The following is a 19,100-nucleotide window of genomic DNA, read 5'->3' on the forward strand; positions in this document are numbered from 1 at the left end:
CACAGTCGCCTACATTGAATTACTACGTGTAGCCTTTAAACAGTGCCTGACACATGGTTAGCGTGCAATGAATTACTGCTGCCAGTTGTGATCATCATCCCTTATCTCAATCTCTTCACAACCACCCAGTGAGGACCATCCTCCACTTCAAAGGAAGGAGACTGAGGAATCAGCCCGGGGTGGTCATATTCCCAACATGTTCAGCGGAGTCCAGAACCAACTGTCTGACTGCGCAGGCTGAGCTTTCCCGTGCCCACAGCACCTCTCCCTGCCCACCGCCCCTCCCACCCAGGCACACAGAGTTAGAGACCCACACACAGTGTTCCTAGGGGCTTTATTTACAGGAGTAGAAGGGCCTGGCCCCCGTCTGGGGCCTTGCTGGGCTATATACAGGGTCAGGGAGAGGGAGGTGGGGACACCGTCATTTAAATTACAAAAGAATGGGGCAGGCTCCTAGGTTCAGTCTGCGGTCATCCATTCACTGGAGGCCTCCACAGGGATCAGGGCTGAGGCTGCAGAGACAGGGGAGTTCGAGAGTCAGGGGTGGCTGGGACTTGGGGAAGCAGCAGGTCTGGGATGGCCGGAAAGGGAAGGGTGAGGCTACAGCCACCCATCCATCCAGGGGAAGCACCAGAGCCAGGGGACATGGGGGCAGGGCAGCGAGAAGCCGGGTAGAGCAGAGGCCGTACCTCAGGAAGTGCCCCCCTCACTTCCTTTTGAGGGAACCCTTGCTCTTCTCCTTGTCCGCTGACCGTTGCTTCTTCACCTTCTCCTCCTTCTTGTTCTTAGTGTGCACGTTCTCGTACACATCCTCCTTGTGTCTGCAGGTGGGGTGGGCAAGTGTGGGCAGTTGGTGCAGGTCAGGGGACAGTGCAGGACTACCCAGCACCAGCAGCCCCCTCTAGGCCACCCCATCTCACAGGTGAGCAAACTGAGGCCAGGAAAGCGAGGAGACCTGGTCACTGTCCTTACACTGGACTGGAAGCTCCTGTCTAGTGGGGCAGAGGATCCACCTCACACATTAGTAGAACACCAGTACCCAGCACAGGCCCCACGCAGAGGGCACTCAGGAAATACTTGTGAACACAGGGAGTAAGAACCAAGTTTGAACTGGAACCCAGGCCTCCCCAGCAGCAGCGCTTGTCCTCTCTGGAGAGGAGGGTCGGGCGGGGAGGAGAAAGGGGCAGACTGGGAGACAGGAGGCAGGGTCACTCACTTGGAGGAGGTGCGAGAGGCCTTGGAATGGGCATTCTTCATGGCTGGGGGGTAGGTGATGTTCCCGTACTCTGACTCTCGGCCCTTCTGGGACTGTGGGCAGAGGTGCGATGGGCGAGTGGTGGTCCCAGCAGGACCAGGTGATGCCCCCTGCCTCCCCGCATCCCTGTCAGGCCCTGCTCTGCACACACCTGCATGACCTCCAGCTTCTTCTTGGTGGTTTCAATGAACTGGGCAATGGCCACGTAGATGAACTTGTACTGTGCCTCCGTCTGCACCATGCCCGAGCGCTGTGCCCGCACCATCTGGATAGTCTTCTGGATGTCGATGTCACAATCCAGCCCTGGGCAGGGACAGCAGTAGGACTTCAGGCCCAGGCAGAGGCGGACACCGGGGGGATGCCCACCCCCCCCACCCTGGATGCCCCACAAGTAACCCTCACCCTTGGTGGAGATGCTCTCCATGAGCATATCGATGACAATGATGGTGCCTGTGCGGCCAATGCCTGCGCTGGGGAGAGAAGGGGGCACCATCAGAGGCCCAGTCCACACCTTTCCAGGAAGGGGGAGCCCCAGTGCTCAGCTCCAGCATGGGGCAGGGCATAAAGAAACTGAGGCTCCAGAGAGATGAGACAACATGCCCAGGGTCACTGGGCAGGCATCAAGGGGCAGAAGTTTGCCCAACTCCGCACTCATGTTCGCCACTTCAGCCAAGAGATTTGTGGTGAAGGACCTGGCTCTCGAGTGCTAAGACGCTGGTGCCCCCGGACATGTCCACCGTTTTCCTTCTTCCCAGCATCGTGCTCCTCCACTGCCAGCCTGATCCCTGACTCCTGGCTGGTGGCTGTGCCCCCCACCCCAGAATCTAGGACCCCCAGTCCCACCACTGTCCTGCCTGCTCCACAGGCACACTGGCCCCCCTGGTCCTCCCCTACACCCTTGGCCTGAGCCAGGGCTCCCCCAGCCCTTTGAGAGTTATATTTGGAGCTTCTCGCTGCACGGCTTCATTTCCCTTTTTCTTCAGACTCCGACGGCAGAGAAAGGGCAGCCCTTGAGACAGCGGGGCGCAGGGGCACTGAGGTCAGGAGTCTTGGAGGAGTAGCCGTAGGAAGTCTCCCTTCTTCCTGCACCCTCTGCCACCACCCCGGGGCAAACAGACCCGAGGAACCTCAGAACAGAAGTTCCCACAGAGACCCCAGTCCCGCCCCCTCGGCTGGGCCTGCCAGGACAGTGCCCTGAGTGGTGCTGTCTAATTTCAAACCCAGATTGTCAAAAATAACCCCCACTCACCCACTTCCTTCCTGTCATGTCTAAATAAAGGCCATGGGGATTTCAAGAAGCGGGGAGGACAGCAGGAGGGTCGTCCTGAGCAATGGGCCTGCTCTGGAGGCAAACTCCTGAGACAGCACGTGGGACACCTCCAGAGTCAGCCCACCCAGCCCTGCCCCAGGACCAACAGTTGCTGGTGGGAAGAAGAAGGAAGTCTGAGGCCCTCTCAGCCAGGGGTCACATGGAGGGAAGAGGACAAAGCAGGTTCCCATTTCCCCACTCCCGCCTGATGCAAGTTAGTGAACCATGAGCAGCTCCCACTTCTTGTGGGTTTACTGTATTCCAGGCACAGCGATAGGGTCTCATTTAGTCCTCACAACAACCTTGTGAGGTCCTGATTTTACAGATGAGGAATCTGAGGGTCAGGGAAATTAAGTAATTTGTCCAAGATCACACAGCCAGGGGGTGGAGGAGCTAGAATTGAAACCAGTGGCCTCTGTCCGGGACCCTGAGCCCTCTGCCTCCCATCCACCTAGGCCGGGCCAGCTGGGTGGGCCCATCTGCGGCACTCTGCCCCTCAGGCTTGATGGGAGCCCTGCTCCTCCTTGCTGACCCCCCACCTCCCCACCTTAGCAGGAACGGGGTCTCCTGATCATGAACATGAGGGTCTCCAGTGGAGCTGGTGATCCACGTGCCCCTCCTAAGGACATCACCCATCCCTACTCAACCCTGGGGCCAAGTTGAGGGCCACCGGCTGGGAAGGGAGAGACAGGGAGCAGCAGTGAAGAAGCGTAGCCCCCTGAGGGTTACAGACGGAATAAGAGGAGAGATGGGGAGCCACACTGACCCCAGACGGAAGGTGTTGGGGGCTGAGAAGAAACACAGGCTGAGAAGGCTCATGTGAAAAAACAGGAGAGACCAGGACTTGAGTCGATTGCGAGCACCAGTTCAGGCTCACCCGCCGACCTGCTGGTGACCTGACAAGTTGCCAGGCCTCAGTTTCCTCAGCCACATTTGGCAGGGTTGGACTAGACGGTACATCCAGGGAAGTCTGTAAGGAACCCCCCAGGCACAGGATCAAACAGTGGGGTCCATCAAGCCAAGTTCCACCCATGGGTCTGGAGCCCTCAGGGAACCCAGAGGAGGCTGGAGGAGGGGCCGGGGCATTAAACGAGTTAATATGCAGATTGCTTATGACAGTGCACCGCACTTAGCAATTCACTTGCCAGCTACTATTTTTATTATTACTACTAATGTCATTATTATTATTATTCTCACCTGCAATGCACGATGATGGGCCCTGCGTGAGGCAGACTTTCCTGCTGTTGGTTGATCCGGTCCAGGAAGCTGAGGACACCCCCAGGCTCGCTGGGGACCCCATGGTCAGGCCAGCTCAGGTACTGGTAGTGCCAGATCTCCCGAACCAGGTCCCCCTGGGCCGAAAACACAGGTCAGTGCCCCTGCTCCCACACATCCCCCATCCTACCCAACCAGACAAGAGAACAGGTCCAAGGAGTGGCCCTGGGAGTAGGGCAGGGGTGGGAGACACTCACATTGTCCAGCGGGGAGACGTGTAAGGTGCGGAGTTTGTACTCAGCTGTGTCGTGTTCCCCACAGTTGGTTACAGCGTAGGGTCCATACACACGCTGAGAGCCCACCTCTGGCCAGTAGGGGACACATTTGTTCTGAAAAGGGAGAGCGGAGGTGAGGAACGAGGCACAGGATCCAGCTCGAGCCGTCTAGGCCTGTGGTAGGCCCTGAGTCCCTGGTGCTGGCCCAGTCAACATTTGTTGAATGAATGCATGAACTGGCCGAGAGTCAAAGACTTAGGATCTGGGTCTTTGCTCAGCCACCAAGTGGTAAGACCTGACCAGCCCCTTCACCTTAGAATTCATTCAACAAATATCGGCTGGCGCACGCATAGGACCTGAAGCTGTGCAAGCCAGGCTAGAGTTACAAACACCTCAGATGCAGTCTGTGCTTCTGTGCCTCTAGCAGCTCAGAGAGAGAGAGGGAACGGGGAGACAGAAAGCTGCTCAGGGGCACATGGAAGGAGAGGCTAATTCTCCCTCTCAGTTAGGGAAGAAAGCAGAGAAGGCTTCCCAGAGTAGGCAGCATTTATTTGAGCTGGGTCTTCGAAAGCGAGGAGTCTGTCAAGCAGAGATAATGGGGAGAGAGGACGTCATTTCCTAGCAGAAAATGAGCTTGTGCAGAGGAAGGGAAACCTGAAAGAGCCTGGTACGCTGGAGGCAGCGAGTGTAGCAGGGAAGCCATCAGGCCTTGAGTGCCAGGTCTTCGAGTGTGACTGTCCTGAAGGCATCTGGGAGCACTGAAGGGTTTACAGAGAGGATGTAGGGTGTGCTTTGGCCGGGATCACTTTGACCCCAGGGCTGAGGGTGCTGTAGAAGGGGCAGGCTCCAGGCAGGGAGACCCGCTGGGCAGTGGGTGCGGGCGAGGGCAGGCTCCAGAGAGATTTTTGAGGCAGAGAGGACAGGACAGGCTGCTGCCTGGATGGGGACAGGCAGGGAGGGGCAGGAGGAACATGTGCTTCGGCACGCTTTAAGGAAGGAGGCCCATTTCAAACCTGGGTCTGGTGGTCAGGAGAGCCCAAGGTGGGGAACCTCAGTGTGGATCCGAGACTTTGTCTCTGTGCCTCAGTTTCCCACCAAGATTTGGACCCTTGCCCTGTGAGGTGACTTTCTGTGCTGGTGTCCAAATTTTTCGTTTTAATGGTGGTGGACAACAAGTACTGGGGAGGGATATGGGGATCACGGGGCAGCGTGGGGCTGGGCCCTACCCGGCCTTTCTCCACCTCTCTGGTGGTCATGACGATGACACGAGTGTTCTCCTGCCAGACCATCTGCCAGAAGTCATTGACCGTGGCCTCCAGGCAGCCCTGGCTGGCAATGTAGGTCTTAGCGTTCTCATCAGGGCCTAGCAGCTGGTTCTGGATGCAAGTGCAGAGAGACACACACCAGGACGGTGAGCACCTTAGCCCCAGACACGCCCTGCACACCCCCTCCAAGTCGTCAGGTAGACCCGATACCCCCCTGAGATGGGGAATCCCTGGGTCCCAGCCTCTCCTCCATGTGACTGGTGGGCGCCACTGACCTTGACGTAGTTGGCATTGATGTAGTCTGACCCAGGGATGTTACTGTCACGTCCCTGAAGGATCACTCGGCTGTGGTCGACTGGGAGTGGGCAGAGGAAGCAAGAAGGGCCTGGGTCAGCCGGGAAGTCACCAGCCCTGGCTCAGACCCTTCCTGAGCCCACAAGCCATTCTTGTCTCAGAAGCCATGAGGCTCAGAGCACTGCCGGTGGGCAGGGGTGGGGGGTCTGTATGGGGTAGGGGACGGGGATCTCCGAGGAAGGAGGGGGTGGGTTGGGGTGGGGGAGGCCCCACTGGGAGAGGCTTTTCGGAGGGAGGAGGCTCTGTTGTGTGGGTGGGGAGGTGGGCCCCCCTGAGCTGGGGGTAGAGACCTACGAGACGGGGTGGGGGGGGGGGGGGTTGGCTGGGAGAAATGGAGTCTCCTGGGTGAATGGAGGCTGCCTGGGAAGGGGGAGGGATGGAGGCTGCGGGTGTAGGGCACTTACACGGGAGAATGTTCTTGTAGCGGTTCTTGCTCTTGTTCTCTGGCCGCTGCCCTTCCAGCCGCTGGTGTAAGTTCTTCACCTCCTGCTTCTGCAGGCTCTGAGGGGCGAGAGGGGGGAAATGAAGCACCAGCCCCCAGATGGAGATGGGCATGCACGGGTGAAGATAACGTGGCACAGATCAGTATAAGGGGTGGTAGAGAGGGCATGGGGTCTGCCTGGGACCCGATGCCGGTCGCCCTGCTGGTCCCCATTACTCACCTCAAACTCCTCCCAGAAGCCAGCCTTGGCTGTGTCCTCAGACTCCTGCTTCTTGTTCAGTTCCAAGACCCGGTTCTCGATATCAGCCGCATTCACCCGCGTGGCGTAGTATGGCTGGGGTGGGAGAGGGCGAGGGTTAGCAAGTTGAGCTCCCAGAAGCTCATGTGTCTGGGGGGTTGCTCAGGGGAAAGAAGGAAGCACCCAGGCCCACCCTTCACCTGCCGCAGGTAGACGAAAGCGCCTGAGGCCTCCTCGATCCCTGTCTTCTTGAAATGTTCTACCAGGTCCGTGAGGCTGTCAAAGGTCTCCGAGCCACCCACTGTGTAGCGTCCACCCTGAGGAGTGCCAAGTCAGGCCACCCACAGGGTACAAGTCTCCCTCCCTGGACCCCTAACCTTGGACCAAAGCCCAGGCTGACCCTCCCCAGCACCCAGGCTATGGGCATGGAAGGGAGCCCCAGCAGGACGCCCCCCCCAACACTGCCCAGCTGCCTTACCTCGCACATGACCTTGATATGGGTGACTCTGAGTGGGGAGCCTGGGCCAGCCTTGGGCTGGTCACTGAGCACAGACAGCACAAAATCTCCAGGCTGGCTGAGACTCTCACGCACGAGAAACGTCCAGGGCTCACCCTTGGCCTGAAGCAGTGTCTCTGCCTGCCCCCCAGACATGTGCCCGTGGTACCACCTGGAGAAGGCAGCAACAGGGTCCATGAGACCTTGGCCAAGGGGCAGGCCCTGAGCAGAGACATTCACAGCGGGGGCAGGGAAACTGAGTACCTACGATGTGCCAGGGACTGCGCCAGATGCTTTCAAGTCCACCAGCCTATTTAGGTCCATTCCTCTCACAGAACTCTGAGAGGTAGGTACTATCCCCCCTTTACAGATGAGGAAACTGAGGCTGGGCGATTACACGCTGGCCCAAGGCCTTTGCTGATAAGAAGCAGGCCTCAGGAGTTGTAACCAGGCCCACCTCTGAAAGTTACGTCAAAGGCAGAAAGGCAGACCATATCAAGAATGCCTAGAGGGGAGAACCAAGCCAAGGTCTCCATGAAGGACAGGGCCAGGCTTAGGAACGAAAACAGCACCAAGAGAAATGCAGACAGAAGCCAGACCACAGAGAGCGATGGAGCTGGGGAAAGACGGAAGTCACAGGGAGGCTGCTTGGGAGAACTACCCAGGGTGGTAGGGAAGACAGGCGACCCCACTGGAGAAAGAGCGGTTTGGGGGGCTCTGGGGTACCCAGGATGACATCACTGAAGGGGAGGCAGGGGCTCAGAGGGGCTGAGAGGGGCTCAAGGGGCAGAAAGCAGAACTAGGACCTTTCCCCAAAGCACACCCCCTTCCCAGGAGGAAACTGTAGCCCCACAATGCCCAGCCCCACAGGAAACCACGTGATGGAAAAAACACAAAACTCCTTCTGGGGAGAGAGTGAGAAGTGAGGTTGTGAGGTTTCCTCAGCCCAGGGACCAGGGGAGGGGGGGCATTTTCCAACCGCAGGGATGGGGGAAGGAGGGAGGGGGCCAGCCTGTCCCGCCCCCTCTCACTCATACCCAGAAGAGACCTCAAGACCTCCAGAGTCCCCTGCCCTGTCCAGGAGCCCCCTGGGCCACCTCCTCCCACCACTCAGGATAGGCCCGGCCCATGGGCAATGGGGAGGGGGCTAACCCTCTGCCCCCAGGCCCCAGGATGAGGAAGTTTCCATGCAAATGTCAGGCTGACCACAGGCAGAGAGCTAGCCATTGAGGGGACAAATGCAAATTCCTCAGGGGAGGAGGGGCAGCAGCCAGGCAGGGAGCACAAAGGGAGGATGGAGAAAGGGCCTCCAGGTACCCACCCTTGGCTGGGAGGCAAGGGGGGAGAGGGGGGCGGCCCAGGGGGGGGGGCCCAGGTGTCCTGGCTGGGTCACCGAAAGGCCTCTTAGAGACAGCTTCCCTGGGCTCCATCCCCTCTCTCCTTGACCCCCAGCTCTGCTCTTCTCCTGCTCTTCCAAGCAATTTGAACCAGGCCTCAGGCTGCTCCCCAGGGGCTCTGCTCGGCTCCTCCTTCCCTATTCTCCTCCATCCACAGCCTACTGCTTCTCTATGGTCTCAGTCAACCCATCACTCTCCGGCAGAGCAGATTCAGCTGCAGGAAAGGAGGGAGAGAGGACGCCAGGCGATCGAGAGGGTCTGGGTCGCAAAGCCCTGAGTGCGCCGGTGGGCAGAGGGAAAGGGCAAGAAAGCACTAAGAAAGGACACCATGAGCAGAGCCATCAAGCCTGGGCTTCGCTCCTACAAGAGGTGCTTCAAAGGAAGTGGATCAGTGGCTTCATGTTGGCTGGAAAGAGGTCTCCAGTGGTGGCCACACAGCTTCTACCTCAGCCTCACCCAGTTCTAAGTTTTAATCTTGGCTTGAACAAAAGTATTGAGGCAAGTTGGGAGGAATGCACCTCAGAAAGACGGAAAACAGACAGAATCGGGTTCAGAATCATTTCAACAATCAAGACACTAATTCAGGACAAGAGCGAGCTGGCTTGGCCCCAGGAGTGTGGAAAAAGGCCCTGGAGTTATTCAGCCGCCCTTCACCTTAACTAGAGCTGTCATTGAGATGCCACCCTGAAAGCTGAATGTTCGGGGCTCCCCACCCCCCGCCCAGGCTTTAAGGAGACCACATGGAGAGTAGCCAGCCCAGTTCTGGGGACCATATCTTTGGAGCCAAAGAGACAGGAGGGGAAATGTTTTGAGTATTACCCTGCGCCCGGATACTGGGCCCCTTACACATGCGACCACATCGCACAGTTTTCAATGATCTGTGTTCTAGTTCAGGGACAGGTCAGGCTCTACCCAGCCCCAAAGGGCAGACCATCCTCACTGGGTTGCTGAGATAAGGCATAAAGTGTTCTCATCAATGTTATTCCCTCTGTTCCTCCTCCACACCAGCCTCTCTGTATTAACCTGTACTCGGGCAGGGAATAGTTATAGGAAGGCAGACTCAGTTCCATAGAAGGAAGAAGAGCTTTCTAACAACAGAGCTGGGCTGCTATCAGACACAGTCACTAGCAGGGCCTGGGTTGCCAGCTGATAGGAACCCTGGAGAAGGCCAAGGTGACCTTCTCTTGCTTCCTCAGGGGTTGATGGAAAGGGATGGGAGGTTAGTCCCCTGAGACACAGGCCCCAGGGTCACATGGAGGAAAGAGACCCGCATAGCCCTGGAAAGGAGCTGGGATGAGAAAGCACGGACAGTGCAGGGTGCAGGCCAGCCCATCTCTGCGTGGGGGGGGCCAGGGTGTGAAGGTCCTCACCTCTCACTGGTGGGGTCAGAGCAGTTAAGCGGGTACTTGAGGTGGATGATGGTGCCATCACGGTCCTGCAGGACGCCCTGCTGCTGCGTGTAGTACTCCACCAGCTCTGTCAGCGTTGCAAACTTCTCCCCTCCATACAGGTCGTAGAAATCCCCTGAGTTCTGGATCCGAATATGGGTCACCTGATCCCCTACCCTGCAGGGCATCAGGCGGTGAGGCCAGTGGGTGCAGGAGTGGGGGTGGGGATGGGTGGGGGATGGGCCGAGGTCCTGAGTATGGGCACACACAGGGATGGGGTGGACGCAGACACGGGCAGGGGACATGCTGGGACTGGGGCCGGGAAGTTGGCACTGCCATGAGGGAACCGGAGATGAGCTGCCAAAATACTGGCCCTGGCAGGAGTTGGAGGCCACCTACCTGACGGAGAGAGAGAAGTCGCCCTGGTTCTTGCGGCTGGGCCGAGCCAGGAAGCTCCCGTGCACGCCTCGGCCCTTGAGCAGGGTCTCTGCATCCAGCCCACTGAGGTCTCGGTGAAACCACCTGGGAGGCCGGCCGGGAGGGTAGTAAGGAGAGGGCCCGCGGGCCCCAGGACACCCTTGTCTCCTGCCTACCGTGGGTCCCAGGCCCTTACCTCACCATCCTGGGGGCTCCACGAGAGGAAGGGGTACAGGGGACGAGGTGGTACCAGCGGGTCCGGGTGGTGGCGAACTCTAGGGCTGAGCCTCCAGCACAGCTCTCAGCTCTCAGCTCCCAGGCCGCCTCACCACCCGGCGGTCCTGGTTCTGGGGCTGCCACTCCACTGGCCTGGGGCACCCGGCAGGGCGGGGACAGGAAGGGGCGCGGCCGACCCCTTGGGGGAACTCACTTGTACTTCTCGTTTTAGAGCAGAGCGAAGAGAAGCAGAGAGGGATGGCAGTGGGGGTGGGGACGGGGTGCACTTTCCACACACCTGCCCACCGCCAAAGGTTTCAGGAGCATGACCGTCCGCAAATGTGACAACACACGAAATAAGGCCACACTTGTGCCTTGCACCCTCCAGACGAGGAGCACCCTCCCGCTTCACACACGTGAACCCACACAGTCACATGTCGCCTCTTCCTCCTCCTGTAGCTGCTTCCACACAGCCTTCCCTGGTCCAAGCTAATAATAATGGGGGTGACGACTGTCATTTGATGGAGTCACACAGGCATAAGGTCGTTTACGTGCCTTGTCTGATTTGTTCCTCAGACAGCCCTGTGGAGCAAGTGCTGTCTTTATCCTCATTTCACAGACAAGGAACCTGAGGCTCATGGAGGGTAGGGAAGTTGCCCGAGGTCACCCAGTCAGTAAGTGGCAGTGCAGGGATGCAAACCCGGACGGTCTGGTTCGGAAGCCCGTGATTTTAGCGACCACATGCCAGCCCTCGGGGCTTCGAGGACAGAGGTTGGGAGACTCCTGGGCCACTGGGGCTGCAATGGGACGGGAAGAATCCTAATAGCCAAGGCCGCGCACATGCTGGCAAAGGAAGCGGCGCCCTCGCCTCTGCTGACACACACGTCTGAAGAGGTGCCACTGGGACGGAGGGCTGGACGTGACCCCTGCACAGCCCTGTCAAAGGCGCACTTTTCTACTTCTTGTCCCTAGGGCCTTGCTGCACCCTGCCCTAACCATGTAGTTAGTCGGAACCAAAGAACAGAATGGGAGGGGGAGCAGATGAGGGTGGAGCCGCCAGCCCCCGCCCTGGGGTTGGCCCACCTGTGCCTGACCTGTAGGTTCTTGCCGAGTGGGTCTGGTGTGAGTCAGCCAGAGCTCAGGGATGACCAGGGGCCTGGCTCCTGGGAGAGGCTGGGGGCCAAGGTCTCTGCCATGGCTGATATTCTCAGGGCTGGTTGACCTTGAGAGGCCCTAAACACTAAAAGCTTATGATGCTGCCTGTGTGTCATTCCAAATACAGCACAAACACCGCCAAGCCAAAACAAGAATAGAGAAGCCCAAGCAAGGGTTCATAAGAAACTCCCATTAGGAGCTTCGCCTAGAAGGGAGGCAGGGGTGGGGGGGCCGGAGGAGAGGGCTGGGAGGGATGTTTACTTCTCCCTCATGCCTTTGTGAATGTTGTAGCACGAGCATGATTACCTTTATAAAAGTTAATAAACTGACTGGGAGACGGCAATTTCTGGGAAACTTCTGGGGCGTTGGGACTGCTCTACATCTTTTTTTTTTTATTGAGTTAATGATAGGTTACAATCTTGTTAAATTTCAGTTGTACATTATTGTCTGTCAGTCGTGTTGTAGGTGCACCCCTTCACCCTTTGTGCCCACCCCCCACCCCACCTTTCCCCTGGTAGCCACTAATCTGTTCTCTTGTCCACATGTTTAAATTCCTCATATGAGTGGAGTCATACAGAGATTGTCCTTCTCTAGCTGGCTTATTTCACTTAACATAATTCCCTCAAGGTCCATCCATGTTGCTGCAAATGGGATGACTTTGTTCTGTTTTACGGCTGAGTAGTATTTCGTTGTGTATATCTACCACATCTTTATCCAATCATCAGTTGCTGGGCACTTAAGTTGCTTCCACATCTTGGCTATTGTAAATAATGCTGCAGTGAACATTGGGGTGCATGGGACTTTTGGAATTGCTGACTTCAAGCTCTTTGGATAAATACCCAGTAGTGGAATGGCTGGATCATAAGATATTTCTATTTTTAACTTTTTGAGAAAGCTCCATACTGCTTTCCATAGTGACTGCACCAGTTTGCATTCCCACCAACAGTGTATGAGGGTTCCTTTTTCTCCACAACCTCTCCAACATTTGTTACTATTAGTTTTAGATATTTTTGCCATTCTAATGGGTGTAAGGTGATATCTTAGTGTAGTTTTGATTTGCATTTCCCTGATGATCAGCGGTGATGAGTATCTTTTCATGTGCCTATTGGCCATCCGTATATCTTCTTTGCAGAAATGTCTGTTCATGTCTCCTGCCCATTTTCTGATCGGGTTGTTTGATTTTTTTGTTGTTGAGTTGTGTGAGTTCTTTATATATTATGGATATTAAGCCTTTGTCAAATATATGACTTGCAAATATTTTTTCCCAGTTAGTGGGTTGTTTTTTTGTTTCAATCCTGTTTTCATTTGCCTTGAAGAAGCTCTTTAGTCTGATGAAGTCGCATTTGTTTATTCTTTCTATTGTTTCCCTTCTCTGAGAAGACATGGTGTCCGGGGACCGCTCTACATCTTGATCTTGGCAGTGTATGCACGAGTGTGTATAAATAGGACGTTCCTCGGGCTGTATGCTTAATATTCATGCACCTTATGTATGCTATACCTCAATTAAAAATGAGGAGAAATGGGGCAGGCCCAGCGGCGCAGCGGTTAAGTGCGCACATTTGGTTCGGATCCCGGGTGTGGACATGGCACCGCTTGGCACACCATGCTGTGGCAGGCGTCCCACATAGAAAGTAGAGAAAGATGGGCACGGATGTTAGCTCAGGGCCAGTCTTCCTCAGCGAAAAGAGGAGAATCGGCAGCAGTTAGCTCAGGGCTAATCTTCCTCCAAAAAAAAAAAAATGAGGAGAAAAAATAACAAAGTGCTAAAGCCCAACAGAAGTCTCTTTTTCCTGTGATGTCTACTGTATCCTTTTTTGAAACATCAAACAACAATTTTCCCCCCTAAAAAGAGCCTATTCCCTCACCCCCCTTTCTGGTGCCCTGGGGAACTTGCTTGCTCTGTTTTTTGCACGGTCTAACACTGACCACCCCTGCAGTCTCGGACGGCCACCCTGAAGGACCAAGAGCAACTCACAGCAAGGGCAGGCACAGCGTCTACACCATCAGCCCCGCTGCAGGGCCGGCCACTGCCGGTCTTACTCGCCTCCAAATGTTCAAAGCTGAGCAAATGTTTCTCCCAGAGTATGTGTCCGATAAACAAGCTCATTAATACCCATTCACACATGTGGTCACAAGTCCAGCCTCCTGGCCCTACACTTGCACACCCTGCTTGTCACCTACAGATGAGTATACACACACACACAAGCATCCACTTACGCACATGGTCCCACCACATGCACCTCATCATCCATCCCCATCTACACACATACCTGGTCCGGTGCAAACACCCACACATGTTCACACCATCCTGACCACACATGAAGCTGCAGGCCTGCGCTCGGCACTAAACACCGCTGCACTCTCCTTCCGGGGTTTAAACCCACTTGGTGGGAAGAAACTAACCAGGCACCCAGAAAGTCCTGACCCACGGAAGAGGCAGAAATTTCTCTGAAGCCAAGATGTCAGGCCAGAAGACAGACAGACAGACACTAGGATAAGATGTACAGCCTCTGCTGTCCTTGGCAGGAAAATAAATCACAACCACCTCCCTACCCCGGCAGAAGTGGGGTTTGCAGAACACTTGAACGCGCACAACCCCATCTGGGCCTCAGACACCCCTGTGATGTGGGAATTATTTTTCCCATTTTTTTCAAGGGAGGAAAACAGGCTTAAGGAGGCCGAGAGTTACAAAAGAAGTACCTAATAACTCAGGAGAGAAAATTGTTCACTTGGGAAGTAGGGTTGAGACTGAGATGGACAGTGATGCAGAAGGACAGGTGGTCTGCAAGAGCAAAGTGAAATAATCTCTAGAAAGTTATGAACTTTCCTACCCTCAGTGTTCCCACCGGATAAATGCACTTAACAGTATTTCCCAAACACTGATGTAAAAAGCTAATATGTAGTAGGGTTTTATGCCAGCAGCTTTTACCTTACATTATTAATCCACATGCCAACCCTATTTAGTCGGACTTATTTACCCCAATTTTAGAAACAAAAACTAAGACTCAGAGAAGTTAAGGAACTTGCACAAGGTCACAAGTGAGTGGGAAGGTGGACAAACCAAGGCTGTCTGACGCCAGAGACTATTGCCATCTCCGCCACACCAACCACACTGCCGGAGGCTTGGTCGGGGGGTCACCGCACAGCCCACAGTGGAGCGGAGGGGCCGGTGTTCCTGCAGAGGCAGCCTCTGCAAAGGCACCGAGCTGGCAGGCACAGGGTCCACGTGAGCCGTGCTGGGGTGTGAGCAGAGCAGAGTGGCTGGAGCAGCTCAGAGAGGCTGGACCTGCTGCAGAGGGTCTTATGAGGCCAGGCTGAAGAACCAAGGAAGGATTCTGCACCAGGAGAAGCCTCGCCAGCCACCTGGTAGGAAAACAGCTGTGGCAGGAGTGTGGGAAGGATGAGGGCCAGAAGACTCAAATAGAGCCCTGTCACAGGGCTAACTGTGATGTGTGCCCTGGGGGAGGCGGTGGAAAGCGGAAGGGCAGACTTGAGTGTGAGAAGTAAGACCCAGCAGGACTGGAGAGGACCAACCCACAAACACCAACACCCCAAGAGGGTCTTCACTATAAGATCCAAACTGCAACAAGGCTTAACCTGCCTGGCCCTGCTCCCTCTCCACTGGTTTACTCTGCAGCAGGCACTGTCCTTGTCTCATTTGTTCACCCCACAGGGCCTTTGCACTCGCCATTCCCTCTGACCAGGGGCTTGACTCTCATTACCACATGGCTGGCTCTTTCTCATCATCCAGGTCTCAGCTCACGCACCACCTCCTCAGGAAACCCCTCCCTGACCCCTCCAGCAAGTGATGCCAGTGGCACCCTGTCACTTGCTAGCACATGAAACTGTTTTGTTTTCTGTGTAACGCTTCTGAGAATTTATTGATTGGGTTCTTTGTGTAGTCCGTCACTGCCACTGGAATGAAGCTCCGTGAAAGCAAGAACCATGCCCATCTTGTTTGCAACAGCATTGTCAGCACCTTAGAAGGTACCCGGCCTATAACAGACGCTCAGTGTGTATGTGTTGAATGAATGATGCAGGGGAGGGGAAGGGAAGGGAAGCTGAGAGAAAGTGGAACAGAGGCCAGATGTTGGGAAGTTGGGTGGGAACAGGGAGCTTTCTCAGGTTTGCACTTCAGACACCATGTTTCAGGTGATGTGAGTTACCCAGGGGTCAGGTCCTAAGCAGACGGCAGAGGCAGGGTCCAGAGGCCAGAGGGAGCAATGCAATGGTGAGAATAAATACACATTTGACAGGGGAAAGTCCTATTGCAAAGGGGGGAGCAGGACAGAGAGGCAAGAGCCTGGGGTCCTCTCATCTTGGGGGAAGCAGCAGTAGGACAGGAAGCCGACCCAGGCAGGGGGCAGCCGCAGACTGCACTCATCGTCTCACACCTGTTAGGAGTGAGCATGAACCCTACCCCTCCTCCCAAAGTAACAGGAGACGGTAGCACCCAGGTGGAGCAGGGGACTTACCCACAGGACAGCATCTCCCCAGAGGGATGGGGGAGTCGAAGGCAGAGGGCCACAAGGGGCAGGGCAAAGCCAGGGGCACAGCTGTGCACAGTGGCCCCAACCAGGTGAGGAAGAACGCTCAGAACTCAGCCACTTCCTCCACGATGCTGCCCGCTAGGCCAACGGCACTGCAGGGTCAAGCCCCTGGACTAATGCTCCCCAGAAAAGGGACAGGTGGGGCGGGACTGGCCCCACACCGCCCACAGCAGCCTGCTTCTCCCTCCAGCCCGATCGGAGTCCAGGGCCTGCTTGCCTGTCCTAGGCCTCCCTCCCTTGGGATGGGAGGAGCCACCTGGAGCTCCACCTGGCACTCAAGCTGACCGAGGGCGGGCGGGCGGGTGGGGGCAAGGACTAGGAAGTAACCCTGGCCAAGGGAACACCAACCAATGGGGAGTCTCTTGGTGCACAGAAGCCAATGGGCCTCAGGAAAAGCCGGGAAGCCCCACTCCTCAGAGGAGGTGCCGCCTGTGTAGACACACCCACCTAGGGTGCTGAGGGGCTGGCCCATCCTCCCACTCTGCCCTGGAGCGGAGCTGGGCCCAGAAGCACAGGAAGGACCTGGACAGGGAAATGGAGCAGCCTGGAATGGCAAAGGGAATCTGGGGCCAGGAGGTGGGGGTTGTTGTCAGGGTCACAAAATACTGACGCAAAGGCTAAGTCACAGGCACGTTTATTATCCTCTGGAACACCAACATGTTCCCTTCCCAGGTAGTGTCACAGGGGAGGGCCACGCCTCAGGAGGCGGCCACGCTGCCGCCTGAAGCAGGCCCGTGGGGCGGCAGTGTCATAGGCGGCAGGAACAGTGCCTTCAGCTTGCCTGACAGGCTGGCAATCTCAGGATCCTGAGCTTCGTAAGATTTGACCAAGCGGGCAAACTTGAGGACACCTGCAAGGGAGAGTGGAGCGTCAACCCACATCCCCAGGGGACAGGCATGCCCAAGATGGCAGGAGGGAGCAGCCTTAGCATGAGTCACTGGCTGCTCCTCTTCTGGCCAGGTAGCTGTCTGCAAAACACAAGACACATGCAGGTCTCTGCCCGGCGTGGGCTGCATCAACCACTTCCTGGTCTACACCAGGCACAACTGCATGGGATGCAGTGAATGAAAATATCCCAAGCAGTGTGCTTCTCACTCTCAGGTGAACCATTTTAGCAATTTAGCCTCAAGAACCCAAGGTATGAACACCCATGAGATCCCAAGTCCATCCCAGAACACAGGCCAGCCCTGGGCCAGCTGGGCTGAGTCAATAAACACCCTTGGGGAACACCATGATCTTATCAAGGGAATTGAACTGCTGACCCTCAAACAGAGATTAGCTGAAACACCTTGGAGGGGCTGCAGAAGCATGCTGTCATGTAGACATCTCACTAAAAGCTCTCAGAAGGGGGTTCAAGTCCAGCTCTGTTGAGACCTCGGGCACTTAGTTTACTGCTAGAGTCCGCTTCCTCATGCTAACGTGGGATAACCATATCATCACTAACGGTAACGACAAAATGCACTTAGGCTTCTCCGGGTACAAGTTCAGAGCAGACCCTGGGCTCTGAGCGCCAATAGTCAGATTGTGACTGCCGCCGTGTGGTGAGAAAGAGGACGACCGCTCAGGGACCCAACGGATCCAGCGCCCTCTCCCTGCCCCCCGTCCGACCCACCTTCCCCGTCGCAGCTGAAGCCATAGGCTTTGATAACCTCCTGCTGAATCTGCGTGGCCACGGGCAGCACAAATTGCAGCATCTTGCCCATGTCGTTGCATGCGTTGTCCCGAGCCTCGTCCATGCGCACGGCATTCTCTGGGGCCGAGAACGCCTGGATCACCTCGGCCAGGACCACTGTGCCGCAGATGCATCCCAGGGAGCCGTCCGGGGTAGGCGTCGGAGCATGGCCAGCGGGCGCAGCCAAAGGCGCAAGGAAGAGGGCAGGGGGTTAATTATTGCACTGAAGCCGTAGTAGCCCGATAAATTTGGCCCCCAAATCCCTCGCCCTAGTGGGCAAGGACCGTTCTTGGAAGAGGAAGGACGGGCACTCCGCGCCCCCGTTCCCCGGCGATGCAACCACATCTCCCGCTCCCTGTCCTCCGCCCGCACCCTCCTCAGGCAGGCAGCCGGCCCACCCCGTGACCAGGATGCTTCTCACCCTTGGCCTGTTCGGCGCTCAGGGCCGCAGGTTGGGCCGAGGAGGACGCCATACAGCAACAAAACACGCACGTGCGGCGGAACCAAGGGAGCGTTCACAAGGAAAGAGCCGTCTCCTAGCGCGGCCCTGAGACCGGGCGGGCATCAGAAGGGAAGCACATCAGCCAAAACCGGAAGCCTGTCGGCGTAGTCCTCGCTTTCCAACCCGGACTCCCCGGGAACGAAAACACTTTGGGAAACCCGCCACAGTGAAACCTCAATGTCTCTGTCGTTGACAACGGTATGCGGGGGCCTTCCGGAAAAGACCAGAAGACCTACTAGACAAATTCTAAAAGAGCTGTAACACTGTAGATAATAACCCGGGGAGAAGGCGGGGCGACCAGGAACTCCACTATCGGTGAGGGTGAGCTCAGAGCGGAGTTTTTCTAATTCCTATTGTATAAACAACGAGGCAGACACACTGTAATTTTCAGAAGGCAAGACAGTATTCTAAAGAACTTGCTCATATTCATTTCTAGAGTTCGCGAACATTTGTTGCAAGTCTATGCAAATGAGATCGATGCTGATTGGCTGAGAAGGAAGCCAGTCATACCCTTTTAGTTTTTAACAACGCAGACTGATTCGCGGCAATAAAAGCTTGGAGCTGAAGTAGCTCTAACGCTTTCCTAGAAGGGCCTTGTAGCGGGTGTTCGCTGCAGCGTTACGCCCTCTAATTTCTTTTCTATTCTAGGCTTGAAATTGTCACTCGCACCCTCCTCAGACCATGGGGTTCCAATCGCTTTAACCCACTGAAACTACAGCCCCTGCCCCTCCGCTTCATAACCTTTTCTCAAGCTATGCCACGGAAAGGTGTCAGGACTCCGGTGGCTCCTAGCCGTGGGACCAGTGGCAGAAACGTTCTTATACCTGACCACGTCAGAGGCGTGCCTGTCCCAGGCCTCCAGCATCTCCATTTCCCAACCTTGGGAGGAAGGAGGGCCTGGCACCAGAAGTACCCGCTTGAGGGAGCCAGGACTCCAGGGCCCCAGGCTCTTCC

General features: G+C 56.2%; 2 protein-coding genes and 1 non-coding gene across 4 annotated transcripts; all 3 read right to left on the bottom strand.

Annotated features, from left to right (window-relative positions):
- Positions 1-317: 317 nt before the first annotated feature.
- Positions 318-16,186, bottom strand: PTPN6 (protein tyrosine phosphatase non-receptor type 6). 2 transcript variants are annotated; one of them, XM_046643367.1, is made up of 16 exons: positions 15,898-16,186; positions 10,034-10,156; positions 9,617-9,811; positions 6,832-7,021; positions 6,554-6,670; positions 6,336-6,449; positions 6,078-6,174; positions 5,595-5,674; positions 5,281-5,430; positions 4,037-4,168; positions 3,762-3,916; positions 1,658-1,725; positions 1,407-1,558; positions 1,217-1,308; positions 690-821; positions 318-512 (listed from the first exon to the last, which is right to left on the bottom strand). In XM_046643367.1, exons 1-15 carry the CDS (start codon positions 15,909-15,911, stop codon positions 707-709), a joined length of 1,794 nt encoding a protein of 597 aa, XP_046499323.1. In that variant the 5' UTR covers positions 15,912-16,186; the 3' UTR covers positions 318-512; positions 690-706. The 2 variants fall into 2 exon arrangements, with proteins under 2 accessions (XP_046499323.1, XP_046499334.1); XM_046643378.1 differs by lacking the exon at positions 15,898-16,186 and adding an exon at positions 10,248-10,446.
- Positions 16,187-16,590: 404 nt separating this feature from the next.
- On the bottom strand, positions 16,591-18,407 carry C1H12orf57 (chromosome 1 C12orf57 homolog). The gene is made up of 3 exons (XM_046669608.1): positions 18,066-18,407; positions 17,585-17,761; positions 16,591-16,822 (listed from the first exon to the last, which is right to left on the bottom strand). The coding sequence occupies exons 1-3, from the start codon at positions 18,115-18,117 to the stop codon at positions 16,671-16,673; spliced, it is 381 nt and encodes a 126-aa protein (XP_046525564.1). The 5' UTR covers positions 18,118-18,407; the 3' UTR covers positions 16,591-16,670.
- On the bottom strand, positions 18,351-18,412 carry LOC124231636 (U7 small nuclear RNA). The gene has a single exon (XR_006886631.1). It is a non-coding gene; the product is annotated as a U7 small nuclear RNA (small nuclear RNA).
- Between the last annotated feature and the right edge of the window lie 688 nt (positions 18,413-19,100).

Source organism: Equus quagga, chromosome 1 (genome assembly GCF_021613505.1).
Source record: "Equus quagga isolate Etosha38 chromosome 1, UCLA_HA_Equagga_1.0, whole genome shotgun sequence".
NCBI classification, from domain to species: Eukaryota; Metazoa; Chordata; class Mammalia; order Perissodactyla; family Equidae; genus Equus; species Equus quagga.